The sequence below is a fragment of the Gorilla gorilla genome, chromosome 1 (assembly GCF_029281585.2).
Source record: "Gorilla gorilla gorilla isolate KB3781 chromosome 1, NHGRI_mGorGor1-v2.1_pri, whole genome shotgun sequence".
Taxonomy (NCBI): domain Eukaryota; kingdom Metazoa; phylum Chordata; class Mammalia; order Primates; family Hominidae; genus Gorilla; species Gorilla gorilla.
Genome location: NC_073224.2, coordinates 33,604,863 through 33,618,419, shown reverse-complemented (window position 1 = coordinate 33,618,419; position 13,557 = coordinate 33,604,863). Strand labels below are relative to the sequence as shown.

Below are 13,557 nucleotides of genomic sequence, written 5' to 3'. Positions count from 1 at the left end.
TTGCACTCTAGCCTGGGCAACGAGAGCGAAACTGTCTCAAAAAGAAAAAAAAAACAACCCTGTTAACCTAAGAATATATAAGAAACCAGTGGCAAACACTATTCTTTTTTTATTTTTATTTTCAGGGAAAGGGTCTTGTTCTGTCACCCAGGCTATAGTGAGGTGGCGTGATCATAGCTCACTGTACCTTCAAACTCCTGGTCTCAGGTGATCCTCCCATCTGGGCCTGCCAAAGTGCTGACATCACCAGCAAGAGCCATTGCAGCCAACCTAGCAGACACTATTCTTTTTTTTTTGAAACAAAGTTTTGCTCTTATTGCCCAGGCTGGAGTGCAATGGTGCCATCTAGGCTCACTGCAACCTCTGCTTCCTGGGTTCCAGTGATTCTCCTGCCTCAGACTGCCGAGTAGCTGGGACTACAGGCATGCACCACTACTCCAGGCTGATTTTGTATTTTTAGTAAAATGACGCGGTTTCACCATGTTCACCAGGCTAGTCTCGAACTCCGGACCTCAGGTGATCTGCCTACCTCAGCCTCCCAAAGTGTTGGGATTACAGGTATGAGCCATTACACCTGGCTTACAGACACTATTCTTTAACATTTTTTTTTTTTTTGAGACGGACTTTTTGCTCTTGTTGCCCTGGGCTGGAGTACAGTGGCATGATCTCTGCTCACTGCAACCTCCAGCTCCCAGGTTCATGCGATTCTCCTGCCTCAGCCTCCTGAGTAGCTGGGATTACAGGCATGCACCACCACGCTCAGCTAATTTTGTATTTTTAGTAGAGACAGGGTTTCACCATGTTGATCAGGCTGGTCTCAAAGTCCTCTACTTAGGTGATCCACCCACCTCGGCCTCCCAAGTGCTGGGATTACAGGTGCGAGCCACCGTGACCAGCCACAGACACTATTCTTGATAATGCAACATTAGCGGCATTCCCACTAAAGTCAGGAACAAAGCAAATACTCTCTTATTCGACACTACTATTGCTCCCATTTAACATCATTCTGGAAGTTCTAGCCAATGAAAGAGATAAGATATAGGTCATGTAAATTTTGGATAGGAAGAAAATGATATTTACCTAGAAAATCCAACATAACTAAAAAATGATTGGAACTAGTAAAAGCATCCAACAAGATGGTAACTCTAAGACCTAAGACTTTCTGCTGTAAGTCCCACTATCCTGAAAGTAGGCTTCTTTTTTTTTTTCTGAGATGAAGTTTTGCTCCTGTTACCCAGGCTGGAGTGCAATGGCGTGATGTCGGCTCACCGAAACCTCTGCCTCCCAGGTTCAAGCGATTCTCTGGCGTCAGCCTCCCGAGTAGCTGGGATTACAGGCATGCACCACCACACCCAGCTATTTTTTTGTATTTTTAGTAGAGATGGGGTTTCTCCATGTTGGCTTGGCTGGTCTCAAACTCTCGACCTTAGGTGATCCGCCCGCCTCAGCTTCCCAAAGTGCTGGGATTACAGGCATGAGCCACCGCGCCTGGCCTCAAGTCTCATGGGAGATGTAATCTAAGGGGCCCTCCCTAATGAAAACAAGGATGTCTTGGGGAGGTTAAGAAAAAGTGTAGGCGAGGATGTGGTTGAGATGGTTCTTGGAATCCATCCCGGGCCCCCGTACTTTAACACCAGCCCTTGAAATATGGGTGCAGCTCACACACACGAATGTGTGTATACACCTTGGAGTATCTCTGGAGCTCATGCATGCACGTCCGTCACAAAGGATTTGAAAGGGAGAATCAGACGAGACGCTGAAAAAAACACCTGTGGACTCCATGATTGGGGGCGGCATCGGAGGTTTTTTTCGTTTTGTTTTTTAGATCAGGTCTCCCCCTGTGTCGGCCAGTCTGGAGGGTAGTGGCTACTCACAGGCAAGTCCACGGCGAGGCCACTACAGCCTCATCTTCCTGGGCTCAGGCGATCCCTGCCTCAGCCTTCTTAATAGCTGAGACTATAGGAGCGCGCCACTGCGCCTATCTGCAGTGATTTTTTTTTAATTTTTTTATTTTTTATTGATCATTCTTGGGTGTTTCTCGCAGAGGGGGATTTGGCAGGGTTACAGGACAATAGTGGAGGGAAGGTCAGCAGATAAACAAGTGAACAAAGTTCTCTGGTTTTCCTAGGCAGAGGACGCTGCGGCCTTCCGCAGTGTTTGTGTCCCTGGGTACTTGAGATTAGGGAGTGGTGATGGCTCTTAACGAGCATGCTGCCTTCAAGCATCTGTTTAACAAAGCACATCTTGCACCGCCCTTAATCCATTCAACCCTGAGTGGATACAGCACATGTTTCAGAGAGCACAGGGTTGGGGGGTAGGGTCACAGATCAACAGGATCCCAAGGCAGAAGAATTTTTTCTCAGTACAGAACAAAATGAAAAGTCTCCCATGTCTACCTCCCTCTACACAGACACGGCAACCATCCGATTTCTCAATCTTTTCCCCACCTTTCCCCCCTTTCTATTCCACAAAACCGCCATTGTCATCATGGCCCGTTCTCAATGAGCTGTTGGGTACACCTCCCAGACGGGGTGGTGGCTGGGCAGAGGGGCTCCTCACTTCCCAGTAGGGGCGGCCGGGCAGAGGCGCCCCTCACCTCCCGGACAGGGCGGCTGGCCGGGCAGGGGGCTGACCCCCCCCACCTCCCTCCTGGACGGGGCGGCTGGCCGGGCAGAGGGGCTCCTCACTTCCCAGTAGGGGCGGCCGGGCATAGGCGCCCCTCACCTCCCGGATGGGGCGGCTGGCTAGGTGGGGGGCTGAACCCCCACCTCCCTCCCGGACGGGGCGGCTGGCCGGCGGGGGGCTGACCCCCCCACCTCCCTCCCGGACAGGGCGGCAGGCTGGGCGGTGGGCTGACCCCCCCACCTCCCTCCCGGACGGGGCGGCTGGCCGGTCTGAGGGGGTCTTCACTTCCCAGTAGGGGCGGCCGGGCAGAGGCGCCCCTCACCTCCCGGACGGGGCGGCTGGCCGGGCGGGGGGCTAACCTCCCCACCTCCCTCCCGGATGGGGCGGCTGGCCGGGCGGGGGGCTGACCCCCCCACCTCCCTCCTGGACGGGGCAGCTGGCCTGGCGGGGGGCTGACCCCCCCACCTCCCTCCCGGACGGAGCGGCTGGCCGGGCAGAGGGGCTCCTCACTTCCCAGTAGGGGCTGCCGGGCAGAGGCGCCCCTCACCTCCCGGACGGGGCGGCTGGCCAGGCGGGGGGCCGACCCCCCCACCTCCCTCCTGGACGGGGCGGCTGGCTGGGCGGGGGGTTGACCCCCCCACCTCCCTTCCGGACGGGGCGGCTGGCCGGGCGGGGGGCTGGCCCCCCCCACCTCCCTCCCGGACAGGGCGGCTGGCCGGGCGGGGGGGGCTCCTCACTTCCCAGTAGGGGCGGCCGGGCAGAGGCGCCCCTCACCTCCCGGACGGGGCGGCTGGCCAGGCGGGGGGCTAACCACCCCACCTCCCTCCTGGACCGGGCGGCTGGCCGGGCGAGGGGCTGGCCCCCCCACCTCCCTCCCGGACGGGGCGGCTGGCCAGGCGGGGGGCTGACCCCCCCACCTCCCTCCCGGACGGGGTGGTTGCCGGGCGGAGAGGCTCCTCACTTCCCAGACGGGGTGGCTGCTGGGCGGAGGGGCTCCTCACTTCTCAGGCAGGGCGACTGCCGGGCGGAGGGGCTCCTCACTTCTCAGATGGGGCGGTTGCCAGGCAGAGGGTCTCCTCACTTCTCAGACGGGGCGGCCGGGCAGAGACGCTCCTCACATCCCGGACGGGGCGGCAGGGCAGAGGTGCTCCCCACATCTCAGACGATGGGCGGCCGGGCAGAGACGCTCCTCACTTCCCAGATGTGATGGCGGCCGGGAAGAGGCGCTCCTCGTTTCCTAGATGGGATGGCGGCCGGGCAGAGACGCTCCTCACTTTCCAGACTGGGCAGCCAGGCAGAGGGGCTCCTCACATCCCGGACGATGGGCGGCCAGGCGGAGACGCTCCTCACTTCCCAGACAGGGCGGCAGCCGGGCAGAGGCTGCAATCTCCGCACTTTGGGAGGCCAAGGCAGGCGGCTGGGAGGTGGTTGTAGCAGGCTGAGATCACGCCACTGCACTCCAGCCTGGGCACCATTGAGCACCGAGTGAACGAGACTCCGTCTGCAATCCCGGCACCTCGGGAGGCCGAGGCTGGCCGATCACTCGCGGTTAGGAGCTGGAGACCAGCCCGGCCAACACAGCGAAACCCCGTCTCCACCAAAAAAATACGAAAACCAGTCAGGCGTGGCGGCGCGCGCCTGCAATCGCAGGCACTGGGCAGGCTGAGGCAGGAGAATCAGGCAGGGAGGTTGCAGTGAGCTGAGATGGCAGCAGTACCGTCCAGCTTCGGCTCGGCATCAGAGGGAGACCGCGGAAAGAGCGGGAGAGGGAGACCGTGGGGAGAGGGACAGGGACAGGGAGAGGGAGAGGGAGAGGGAGCAAACCTTCACATCTTAAGAGACTTAAGAGCTGCAGTGATTTTTTGTTTGTTTTGAAACGGGGTCTCAGTCTGTCGCCCAGGCTGGAGTGCAGTGCCGCGATCTCGGCTCACCGCAACCTCCTCCTCCCGGGTTCAAGCGATTCTCCTGCCTCAGCTCCCCGAGTAGCTAGGATTAAAGGTGCGCGCTACCATTCCCGGCTAATTTTTGTACTTTTAGTAGAGACCCCCGTCTCTACAGTTTCACCATGTTGGTGAAGCTGGTCTCCAACTCCTGATCTCGTGATCCGCTCGCCTCCGGCCTCCCAAAGTGCTGGGATTACAGGCCTGAGCCACCGGCGCCCGGCCTCTGCAGTGATTTTTTTTTTTTTTTCTTTTCGAGAAGGAGTCTCACTCTGTCGCCCAGACTGGATGCAGTAGCACGATCTCGGCTCACTGCAACCTCCACCTCCCAGGTTCAAGCAATTCTCCTGCCTCAGCCTCCCAAGTAGCTGGGATTACAGGGGCCCACCACCATGCCAGGCTAATTTTTGTATTTTTAGTAGAGATGGGGTTTCACCATGCTGGCCAGACTGGTCTCGAACTCCTGACCTCAGGTGATCCGCCCGCCTACACCTTCTAAAGTGCTGAGATTACAGGCGTGAGCCACCACGCCCGGCCTGCAGTGATTTTTAAAGTCTTTTATAAGTATATTTCCTTTAACCATTATTTTCAACACGCAAATAACTCTTGAAAATACGTTCTTGTTTTGGAAAAAAAAAAACGGGGGGAATGTATAAAATAAACAACGAGAAAAACTTCTCCCATTCCCAACGTAATCATGGCTATCGTGTGTATGCTTCCAGGACTTTTCTTTTTACATAAAGACAGTGCATGCTTTTGTTTCGTGCTTCACATAAACGCCTATCCCATCTTAAAGATGGTTTTACAACCTGCTGTTTTACGACCTGCTGACTTGACGAAGTGTCGTAAAGTCCCGTCCACTTCAGCGTCTTTCCCACCGCAGCACGAAAGGCCACGCAGGCCGTTCTAACCCTGGCGGCCAAGAGGCGGGGTGGCAGGCTCTGGAGCCTGCGGGCGGGGACTAAGACGGCGCGCGACGATGTCGCACCGCGGCGTGCGCGGTGTCGGCAGTAGCTGCAGCGCAGGGGCGGAGCGAAGGCTGCGGCGGCGTCGGGTACGCGCACACGTTGCATCTTCTTCCTTTCGCGGGGTCCTGCGTGGTTCTGGCACGAGCCAGGCGTACTGACAGGTGGACCAGCGGACTGGTGGAGATGGCGACGCTCTGTCTGACCGTGAATTCAGGCGACCCTCCGCTAGGTAAGGGGCCGAGACCAATGACCTGTGTGGGTTGCATCAGCCAGGGAGGGTGCGGGGCGTGGAAGGTCGCTGCGCCCCGGCTTTGCGCAGTGGTGGTCACCATCTGGTATGTTGGACCTGCCCCTCGCCCCAGAATTGTACGTGGAGGAGGCTCCGCACCCCTCGCCCCGTGTCCCCGGCAGGTGCATCTGCTCCTGAAGATGGTTTTCCCGGGCATGGAGGGAGGCGCAGTGTGAGCCCGGGCTAGACAACACGAGACTCCGCTTCGGATCTTTTTCTCAGAGGGATGAACTCCCAGTCAACTCACCTCTCCCTTTTCCCCCCGGAGAGCGAGAGTTGCTCTTGGAAATAAGATTTTAAAACTGAAAATCCAATTATCGTCGCTTCTCTTTTAGCATTTTTCCCCCAACTCCTTTTCTTACCTCCTTTCCTGTCCTCTCCCTCCTCTCAGGAGAAATCCTCAGTTCACTTGAGTCAAATTTTCCTTACGTTTTATCGAGTTCAGAAGAAATAACCCAGACGAGCGTATTAGCATTTAGGATTTCAACTGAGGCTGCATTTATTTTTAATTAAATGTGGTAGGGTAATTGGGGGAAAACACCCAGGTACACTGTAGACTGATGTGGTTGCTTTTACTGCACCCTGTGGATGTGTAGTAAATTTCAGAGTAAACATTGGATCTGTCACCTTACTGATACATCTTAAGTTCTGTTTGGAATTATTTTTTCGACATGACCAAGGTTATTGTTGGTAGATTGCTTAGAATTTCTGCTTTTTCATTACTTTGGGAAATTACGCAGAAGAATTTAAGTAGTTTGCCGATTTTTTTTTTTTCTTTTGAGAGTCAGGGTCTTGCTCTATCGTCCAGGCTGGAGTGCAGTGGCGCTTTCAAGGCTCACTGCAGCCTCGAACTTCCGGGCTCAGATGATCCTCCCACCTCAGCCTCCTTAGTAGCTGGGACTACAGGCGGGTGCCACCATGCCTGGCTAATTTTGTGTTTGTGTCTTTTTTGGAAAGATGGCGTTTCACTGTGTTGCCCAGGCTGGTCTCAAACTCCTGGGCTCAAGCCATCCTGACTTGGCCTCCCAAAGTACTAGGATTACAGGCGTGAGCCACAGTACCCAGCCTGACCTAATATTTGTTAATGCATGTGTATGATAATACACACACAGTAGTTTCTAATGTTGAAGAAGCCCATACCTTTATATACAATTGACCACGTGGGGCTGATGAAATTATTCATTATATTCTCAACTTTGGTGATGTTTTAAGGTTGTTGAACAAAAACACAACTTAATAGCCATTTTAAACATTTAAAAGATGGTAATGTTTTGGCATATTGGTTGCAGTAATGGACTAACCGCACAACAAATCAATGAACTCTAAAAGGAATGGGTTTGATTCCTGAGCTGGAAAGGCATTAGAGTGCCTTCATGGTTGAGAGCAAAGACATTTGGTTTCTGCAGACCTGAGTCCAATCCTGGCTGCCACTTATTAGTTGTGAAACCTTGACAAGTTCCTTATTTAGCTTCTCCCATAGTTTCCTTGTTTTAAGAAAGGGAGAATAATGTCTTCCAGATAGGATTGGTTGCCAGAGTTAAGTGAGACTATAGTTAAAACTCTTGATACTGTTTTTTTTTGTTTTTTTGTTTTTTTTTTTGAGACCGAGCTCATTGCAACCTCTGCCTCCCAGGATCAAGCGATTCTTGTTCTCAGCCACACGAGTAGTTGCGCTTACAGGTGCGCACCACCACGCCCGCCTAATTTTTGTATTTTTTAGTAGACACAGCATTTTGCCATGTTGACCAGGCTGGTCTCAAACTCCTGACCTCAAGCAGTCAGCCCGTCTTGGCCTCCCAAAGTGCCAGGACCACAGGTGTGAGCCACCATGCCCAGCCTCCTGATACATTTTTTGTTACTTAGAAAATCACCCTGAAGGTGGCCTGTTTCTGTAGTGTATTACAGAACTCAAAATTCTGCCAGTATTCTATGAAACTCTTGTCATTTTGAACTGTATGCCAGTTATCAAATATATCATTTTTCTAATCGCTCCTCTCCCTTTTTAATTTTTGATTTAATTATTCCCAGTTTAATTCAGTTACATTTTATCTTTAAGTAATATAATTAGATGAAACATTTTAAAATAATAGTTGCATTGCTAGAATTTTCCTATTTTGTATGCATTCATCATGTTATATATTTAATGTTAATTTCAAACTTAAAACAAAGATGCAAGACTAGAACAAAGACCTTTTTCCCCCATACCACCCAAGAGCATACTGTAGATATGAAGCTTCAGTATCTCAGCATAACTCCAGTGTACATCCCCAACAAACTTGGAAACTCCAGGTGATCTCACACAAGCACCCAAATCAGGAAATACACTTGGATACAATGCTTCCATCTAATGCACAGACCCCATCCTTGTTCTATCATTATTTGTTACAACCAGACCCTCCATAGTGTTGAGATCAAAATCCCGTATTATGCTTTGTTTGCATCTGATTGTCACCTCTCTCCAGTTTCTTTCAGTCTGGAATGGTTTCCTAGTCTTCCCTTGGCTTTCATAGCTTTGACCTTTCTGAAGATTACAGGCCACTTAACTTGAAGAATATCCCCTGTTTAAGTTGTCTGATATTTCCTGGTGTCTAGATTCAGGCTCTGTGTCTTTGGCAGGAATAGCATAGTTATTCCTTGTTCTTCATCGCAGCCCATCAGTTGGTGCATGAATTTAATTTTCCCATTACTGATGATTCTAACCTTGATTTTAATGGGCAGATGCATTGGAATCATGTAAATGTTCCACTTTGCATCAGATCTTCACCCACTAGTTTCAGTATCCATTGATACTTCCTGCCTAACTTGATTTTTATGATTTTATGATGTTTGCGAGATAGTGACTTTCCCATTCTACCATTCCTTCTGTATGTATTAGTTGGCATTTTTCTGTGAGGAGAGCTTTCTCTTTTTCCCATTTAAAAAAATCATAGCAAAAATAGTTACAATTTGTATTATTTTCATTTTCTATTTAAAATTATTTTATTTTTAAAAATTAGTTTTATTGAATTATAACTTGTATACAATTAAGTTCACCAATTTTAAGTGATTGACAAATGTGTACAGTGTGTAATCTACACCACAGTCATCATGTAGAGTATTTCCATTACTTCAGAAAGTCCTCTCATGCCCCTTTGCAGTTATTCCTTTCCCTACTCCTGGCACCTAATAGCGACTCATCTTCTTTTTGTCACTCTTGTTTTGCTTTTTCTATAATTTCATATACATTGAATCATATTATATATATTCTTATATTCTCATATATGCCTAGGATAATACTTCTGAAATTCATATATCTTTTTGTCTATGACAGTAGTTTACTTTTGTTGTTGTTGATGTTGTTTTTTGTTTGTTTGTTTTTTGAGATGGAGTCTCACCCTGTCACCAGGCTGGAGTGCAGTGGTGCGATCTTGGCTCACTGAAACCTCTGCCTCCCAGATTCATGTGATCCTCCTGCCTCAGCCTCCCGAGTAGCTGGGACTATAGGCGCATGCCACCACGCCCAGCTAATTTTTTTTATTTTTAGTAGAGACGGAGTTTCACCATGTTGTCCAGGATGGTCTCGATCTCTTGACCTCGTGATCCGCCCCCCTCAGCCTCCCAAAGTGCTGGGATTACAGGCGTGAGCCACCACACCCGGCCAGTACATTTTTTTATTTGCTGGATAAAATTTCATTGTATGGGTGTGCTAAAATTGATCTCATTTATTTCGATGTCAGTACCCTGATTTGCCAGTGGAAGCCCCTCCAACCTGGACTTTTTTTTTTTTTTTTTTGGGAGATGGGGTTTCGTTCTTGTTGCTCAGGCTGGAGTGCAGTGGTACGATCTTGGCTCACTGCAAACCTCCACCTCCCAGGTTCGAGCAATTCTCCTGCCTCAGCCTCCCAAGTAGCTGGGACTACAGGCACATGCCACCACGCCTGGCTAATTTTTTGTATTTTAGCAGAGATGGGGTTTCACCATGTTGTCCAGGCTGGTCTCGAACTCCTGAGCTCAGGCAATCCGCCTGCCTCAGTCTCCCAAAGTACTAGGATTACAGGTATGAGCCATTGCGCGTGGCCTTTTTTTTTTTTTTTTGGGATGGAGTCTTGCTCTGCCACCTAAGCTGGAGTGCGGTGGCGTGATCTCGGCTCACTGCAACCTCCGCCTCCTAGGTTCAAGTGGTCCTCCTGCCTCAGCCTCCCAAGTAGCTGGGACTACAGGCCCGTGCTGCCACACCCAGCTAATTTTTAATATTTTTAGAAGAGACTCTATGTCCTTTCGACATATGCGTTCTCTATCTTTGAGTACTCCTTTGCTTTCTAACACAATAAGATTTTTCAGGTTTATTTTGCACCTTCCTTGCCACAGCCCTGTTTCCAGTGGAACATGGTGTTTATAAACCAGTATCTGGGTGCTAGTTGTCCATCTTTTTTTTCAGACGGAATTTCACTCTTGTTGCCCAGGCTGGAGTGCAATAGTCCAATCTTGGCTCGCCACAATCTCCGCCTCCCAGGTTCAAGTGATTCTCCTGCCTCAGCCTCCTGAGTAGCTGGGATTACAGGCATGTGCCACCACACCTGGCTAATTTTGTATTTTTAGTGGAGATGGGGTTTCTCCATGTTGGTCAGGCTGGTCTCGAACTCCCGACCTCAGGTGATCTGCCCACCTCAGCCTCCCAAAGTGCTGGGATTATAGGCGTGAGCCACTGCGCCTGGCCTATCTTAATCAAATTAAGGGACAGAGGATTAATGAATCAATTAAGTGTCAAGAGGCCGTATTACACTGTTTTAGAGTTTGAGCTGTGGACTACATAAGGCTTGCATTCAGATCCTGATTGCTATATATTTTGTCAAGGACATTAGGCTGGTTATTTAACTCCTTTAAGCCTTACTTTCCTATTCTGTAAAATGGGGATGAAAGTATCTCTCATTTTTTTTTTTTTGAGACAGTTTCGCTGTGTCATTCAGGCAGGAACTCAGTGGTGCAATCATGGCTCACTGCGGCCATGACTTCCCAGGCTCAAGCAGTCCTGCCACCTCAGCCCCCTGGGTAGCTGGGACCACAGGTGTGTACCACTATGCCTAGCTAATTTTTGTATTTTTTTGTAGAGACGGGGTCTCACTATGTTGCCCAGGCTGGTCTTGAACTTGTGGGTTCAAGCAGTCCTCCCACCTCAGCCTCCCAAAGTGCTGGGATTATAGGCATGAGATATCATGTCCTTTGAATCTAACTCTACAGGTTACCCCAAAGATGAAAAATTATAACTGTAAAGCATTTGGCATAGTGACTAAGACATAATAGTCACTCAAATACTATTAACGATAGCTTTTTTCTTTTTTTTTTTTTAGTTTTTTAAAAATCGAAGGTCAACATATTAACAAAAGCTTTTATATAAGGCACTATACTATGTTTTTTTTTTTTTAAGACGCAGTTTTGCTCTTGTCACCTAGGCTGGAGTGCAGTGGCTCAATCTCGGCTCACCACAACCTCCACCTCCCAGGTTCAAGCGATTCTCCTGCCTCAGCCTCCCGAGTAGCTGGGGTTACAGGCATGCGCCACCATGACCGGCTAATTTTGTATTTTTAGTAGAGACGGGGTTTCTCCATGTTGGTCAGGCTGGTCTTGAACTCCTGCCCTCAGGTGATCCGCCTGCCTCGGCCTCCCAAAGTGCTGGGGTTACAGGCATGAGCCACCATGCCTGGCTGGCACTATACTAATTTCTTTTTGTCTCCGAAGGGAGAAGCAGATTAATTTCAGTGTCTCTAACTGAAAGCTGAACAAATTCAAAACCAGTTGGATATGCTAGTGAATGGATTCTGGATTCTGATTTGTTGCTGCTCTGAGACAAAAGACTATATTTTCTGTCTACAGACTACTGAGAAAAAAGTTCACTCCTTATAGGACTTAATATTGGTTTGTTGACTCATCCTGATTGCTTTTATGATTCAAGTTATAAATACTGCATTGCTTTTAAAGATAAAAAATCTTTTCATATTATTTATAGGAGCTTTGCTGGCAGTAGAACACGTGAAAGACGATGTCAGCATTTCCGTTGAAGAAGGGAAAGAGAATATTCTTCATGTTTCTGAGTAAGTGTTTTCATCTTTTTATTTTCAGTACTGATTGGCTATTTCTTTTTTTTAGAGTTTTTTTAGAGACAGAGTCTCCCTCTTTTGCCCAGGCTGGCATGATCATAGCTCACTGTACCTAGAACTCGTGGACTCAGGATCCTGCCATCTCAGCCTCCCGAGTAGCTAGGACTGCAGGCACATGCCTCCACACCTGGCTAATTAAAAAATGTTTTTTGTAGAGATGGGGTATCACTGTGTTGCCCAGCCCAGTTTCGAACTCCTGGCCTCAAGCCATCCTCCGGCCTCAGCATCCCAAAGCACTAGGGTTAAAGACGTGAGCCACCACGTTTGGCCTCTGAATGGCATTTAAAGAAATATTCGGCATTGCCGGGCACGGTGGCTCACACCTGTAATCCCGGCACTTTGGGAGGCTGAGGCAGGCGGATCACGAGGTCAGAAGATCGAGACCATCCTGGGTAACACAGTGAAACCTTGTCTCTACTAAAAATACAAAAAATTATCCAGGTGTGGTGGCACATGCTTGTAATCCCAGCTACCTGGGAGGCTGAGGCAGGAGAATTGCTTGAACCCGGGAGGCAGAGGTTGCAGTACACCAAGAAAGCGCCACTGCACTCCAGCCTGGGTGACAGAGTTAGACTCTGTCTCAAAAAAAAAAAAAAAAAAATCAGCATTAAATGTTGTATGCTTGTTTTACTTACTAATTAAGTAGATTGTCCCTAGAAAGAAGTATACTTTTCTTTATTCTAAAAGAATTGAATCTAGAGACTTAAATTTTTCAGCAAACTGATTCCACATGTAGTCTGTTTAAAAGGAACTAGAGGTCTAGCTTTGAGAGCCCATCTGCAACACCAGCTCCTGAAATGAGGCAGGGTTATTTAATTGGACTGGCCTATTCCCAGAAATGAGTGACTGGTTTAATGGGATCCTTTGGCGCCCAGCTGTTGATTTTTTCCTGTACAACCACCAACTCAGCTTTTAACTGAAACTTCTAGGGAAGTTTCAGACAGGGGAATGTTGCTTCAGAAAGCAATACCCCAAAGACTGGCGCTTTGACATGCTGAGAGGCCTTAGAAGCTACCTCAGAATCAGGGTACCTCTAACCTTGTTTTCTTTCACAACCCAACATGCCCACTTCCCCCATCATATGGAGAGGGACTTTCTAGAATTTCCTCATCTGGCCAAGAAAGCATCTTTCCAAAAGAAATGCAGTTGACTTAAGTCCCCTCCTTGTGGATCTCATCAAATAATCTGGAAAGGTCAGTCAATCCCAGCTCAGACAGACTTCACCTGCTCTTCTGAGGGCAGCTTCAAGATATTACCTAGGTGACTTTACACGTGTAATAAGACAGTCTTTGTTCCTGTGCCGCTCTGTTTCTTATCTTCCTTTAATGTTGCTCTCTCACCTCCCTGTGCCCACTTCCTGGTCCATTTATTCTGATGATTTACTTTTGCTCAAAAGAATTATCTGCATTCCCTATCTTTCTGCTCCCCTATGAAACAGGGTATGTGGCCAGGCGCAGTGGCTCAAGCCTGTAATCCTAGCACTTTGGGAGGCCGAGGCGAGTGGATTGCTTGAGCTCAGCAGTTTGAGACCAGCGTGGGCAACATAGTAAAATCCTGTCTCTACAAAAAAAAAAAGCAAAAATTAGCTGGGTGTACTCCCA

At 49.3% G+C, this 13,557-nt stretch overlaps 1 protein-coding gene across 2 annotated transcripts in view; it reads left to right on the top strand.

Annotated features, from left to right (window-relative positions):
• Positions 1-4,865: 4,865 nt before the first annotated feature.
• Positions 4,866-13,557, top strand: part of EPRS1 (glutamyl-prolyl-tRNA synthetase 1) — a 78,658-nt gene continuing 69,966 nt past the window's right edge. The window contains exons 1-2 of one of the 2 annotated variants that reach the window (XM_019030661.4): positions 4,866-5,762; positions 11,806-11,890. In XM_019030661.4, coding sequence (XP_018886206.4) covers positions 5,717-5,762; positions 11,806-11,890 — 131 coding nt within the window. In that variant the 5' untranslated portion in view covers positions 4,866-5,716. The remainder of the gene's footprint in view (positions 5,763-11,805; positions 11,891-13,557) is intronic. The other variant, XM_019030660.4, reaches the window with a different exon arrangement.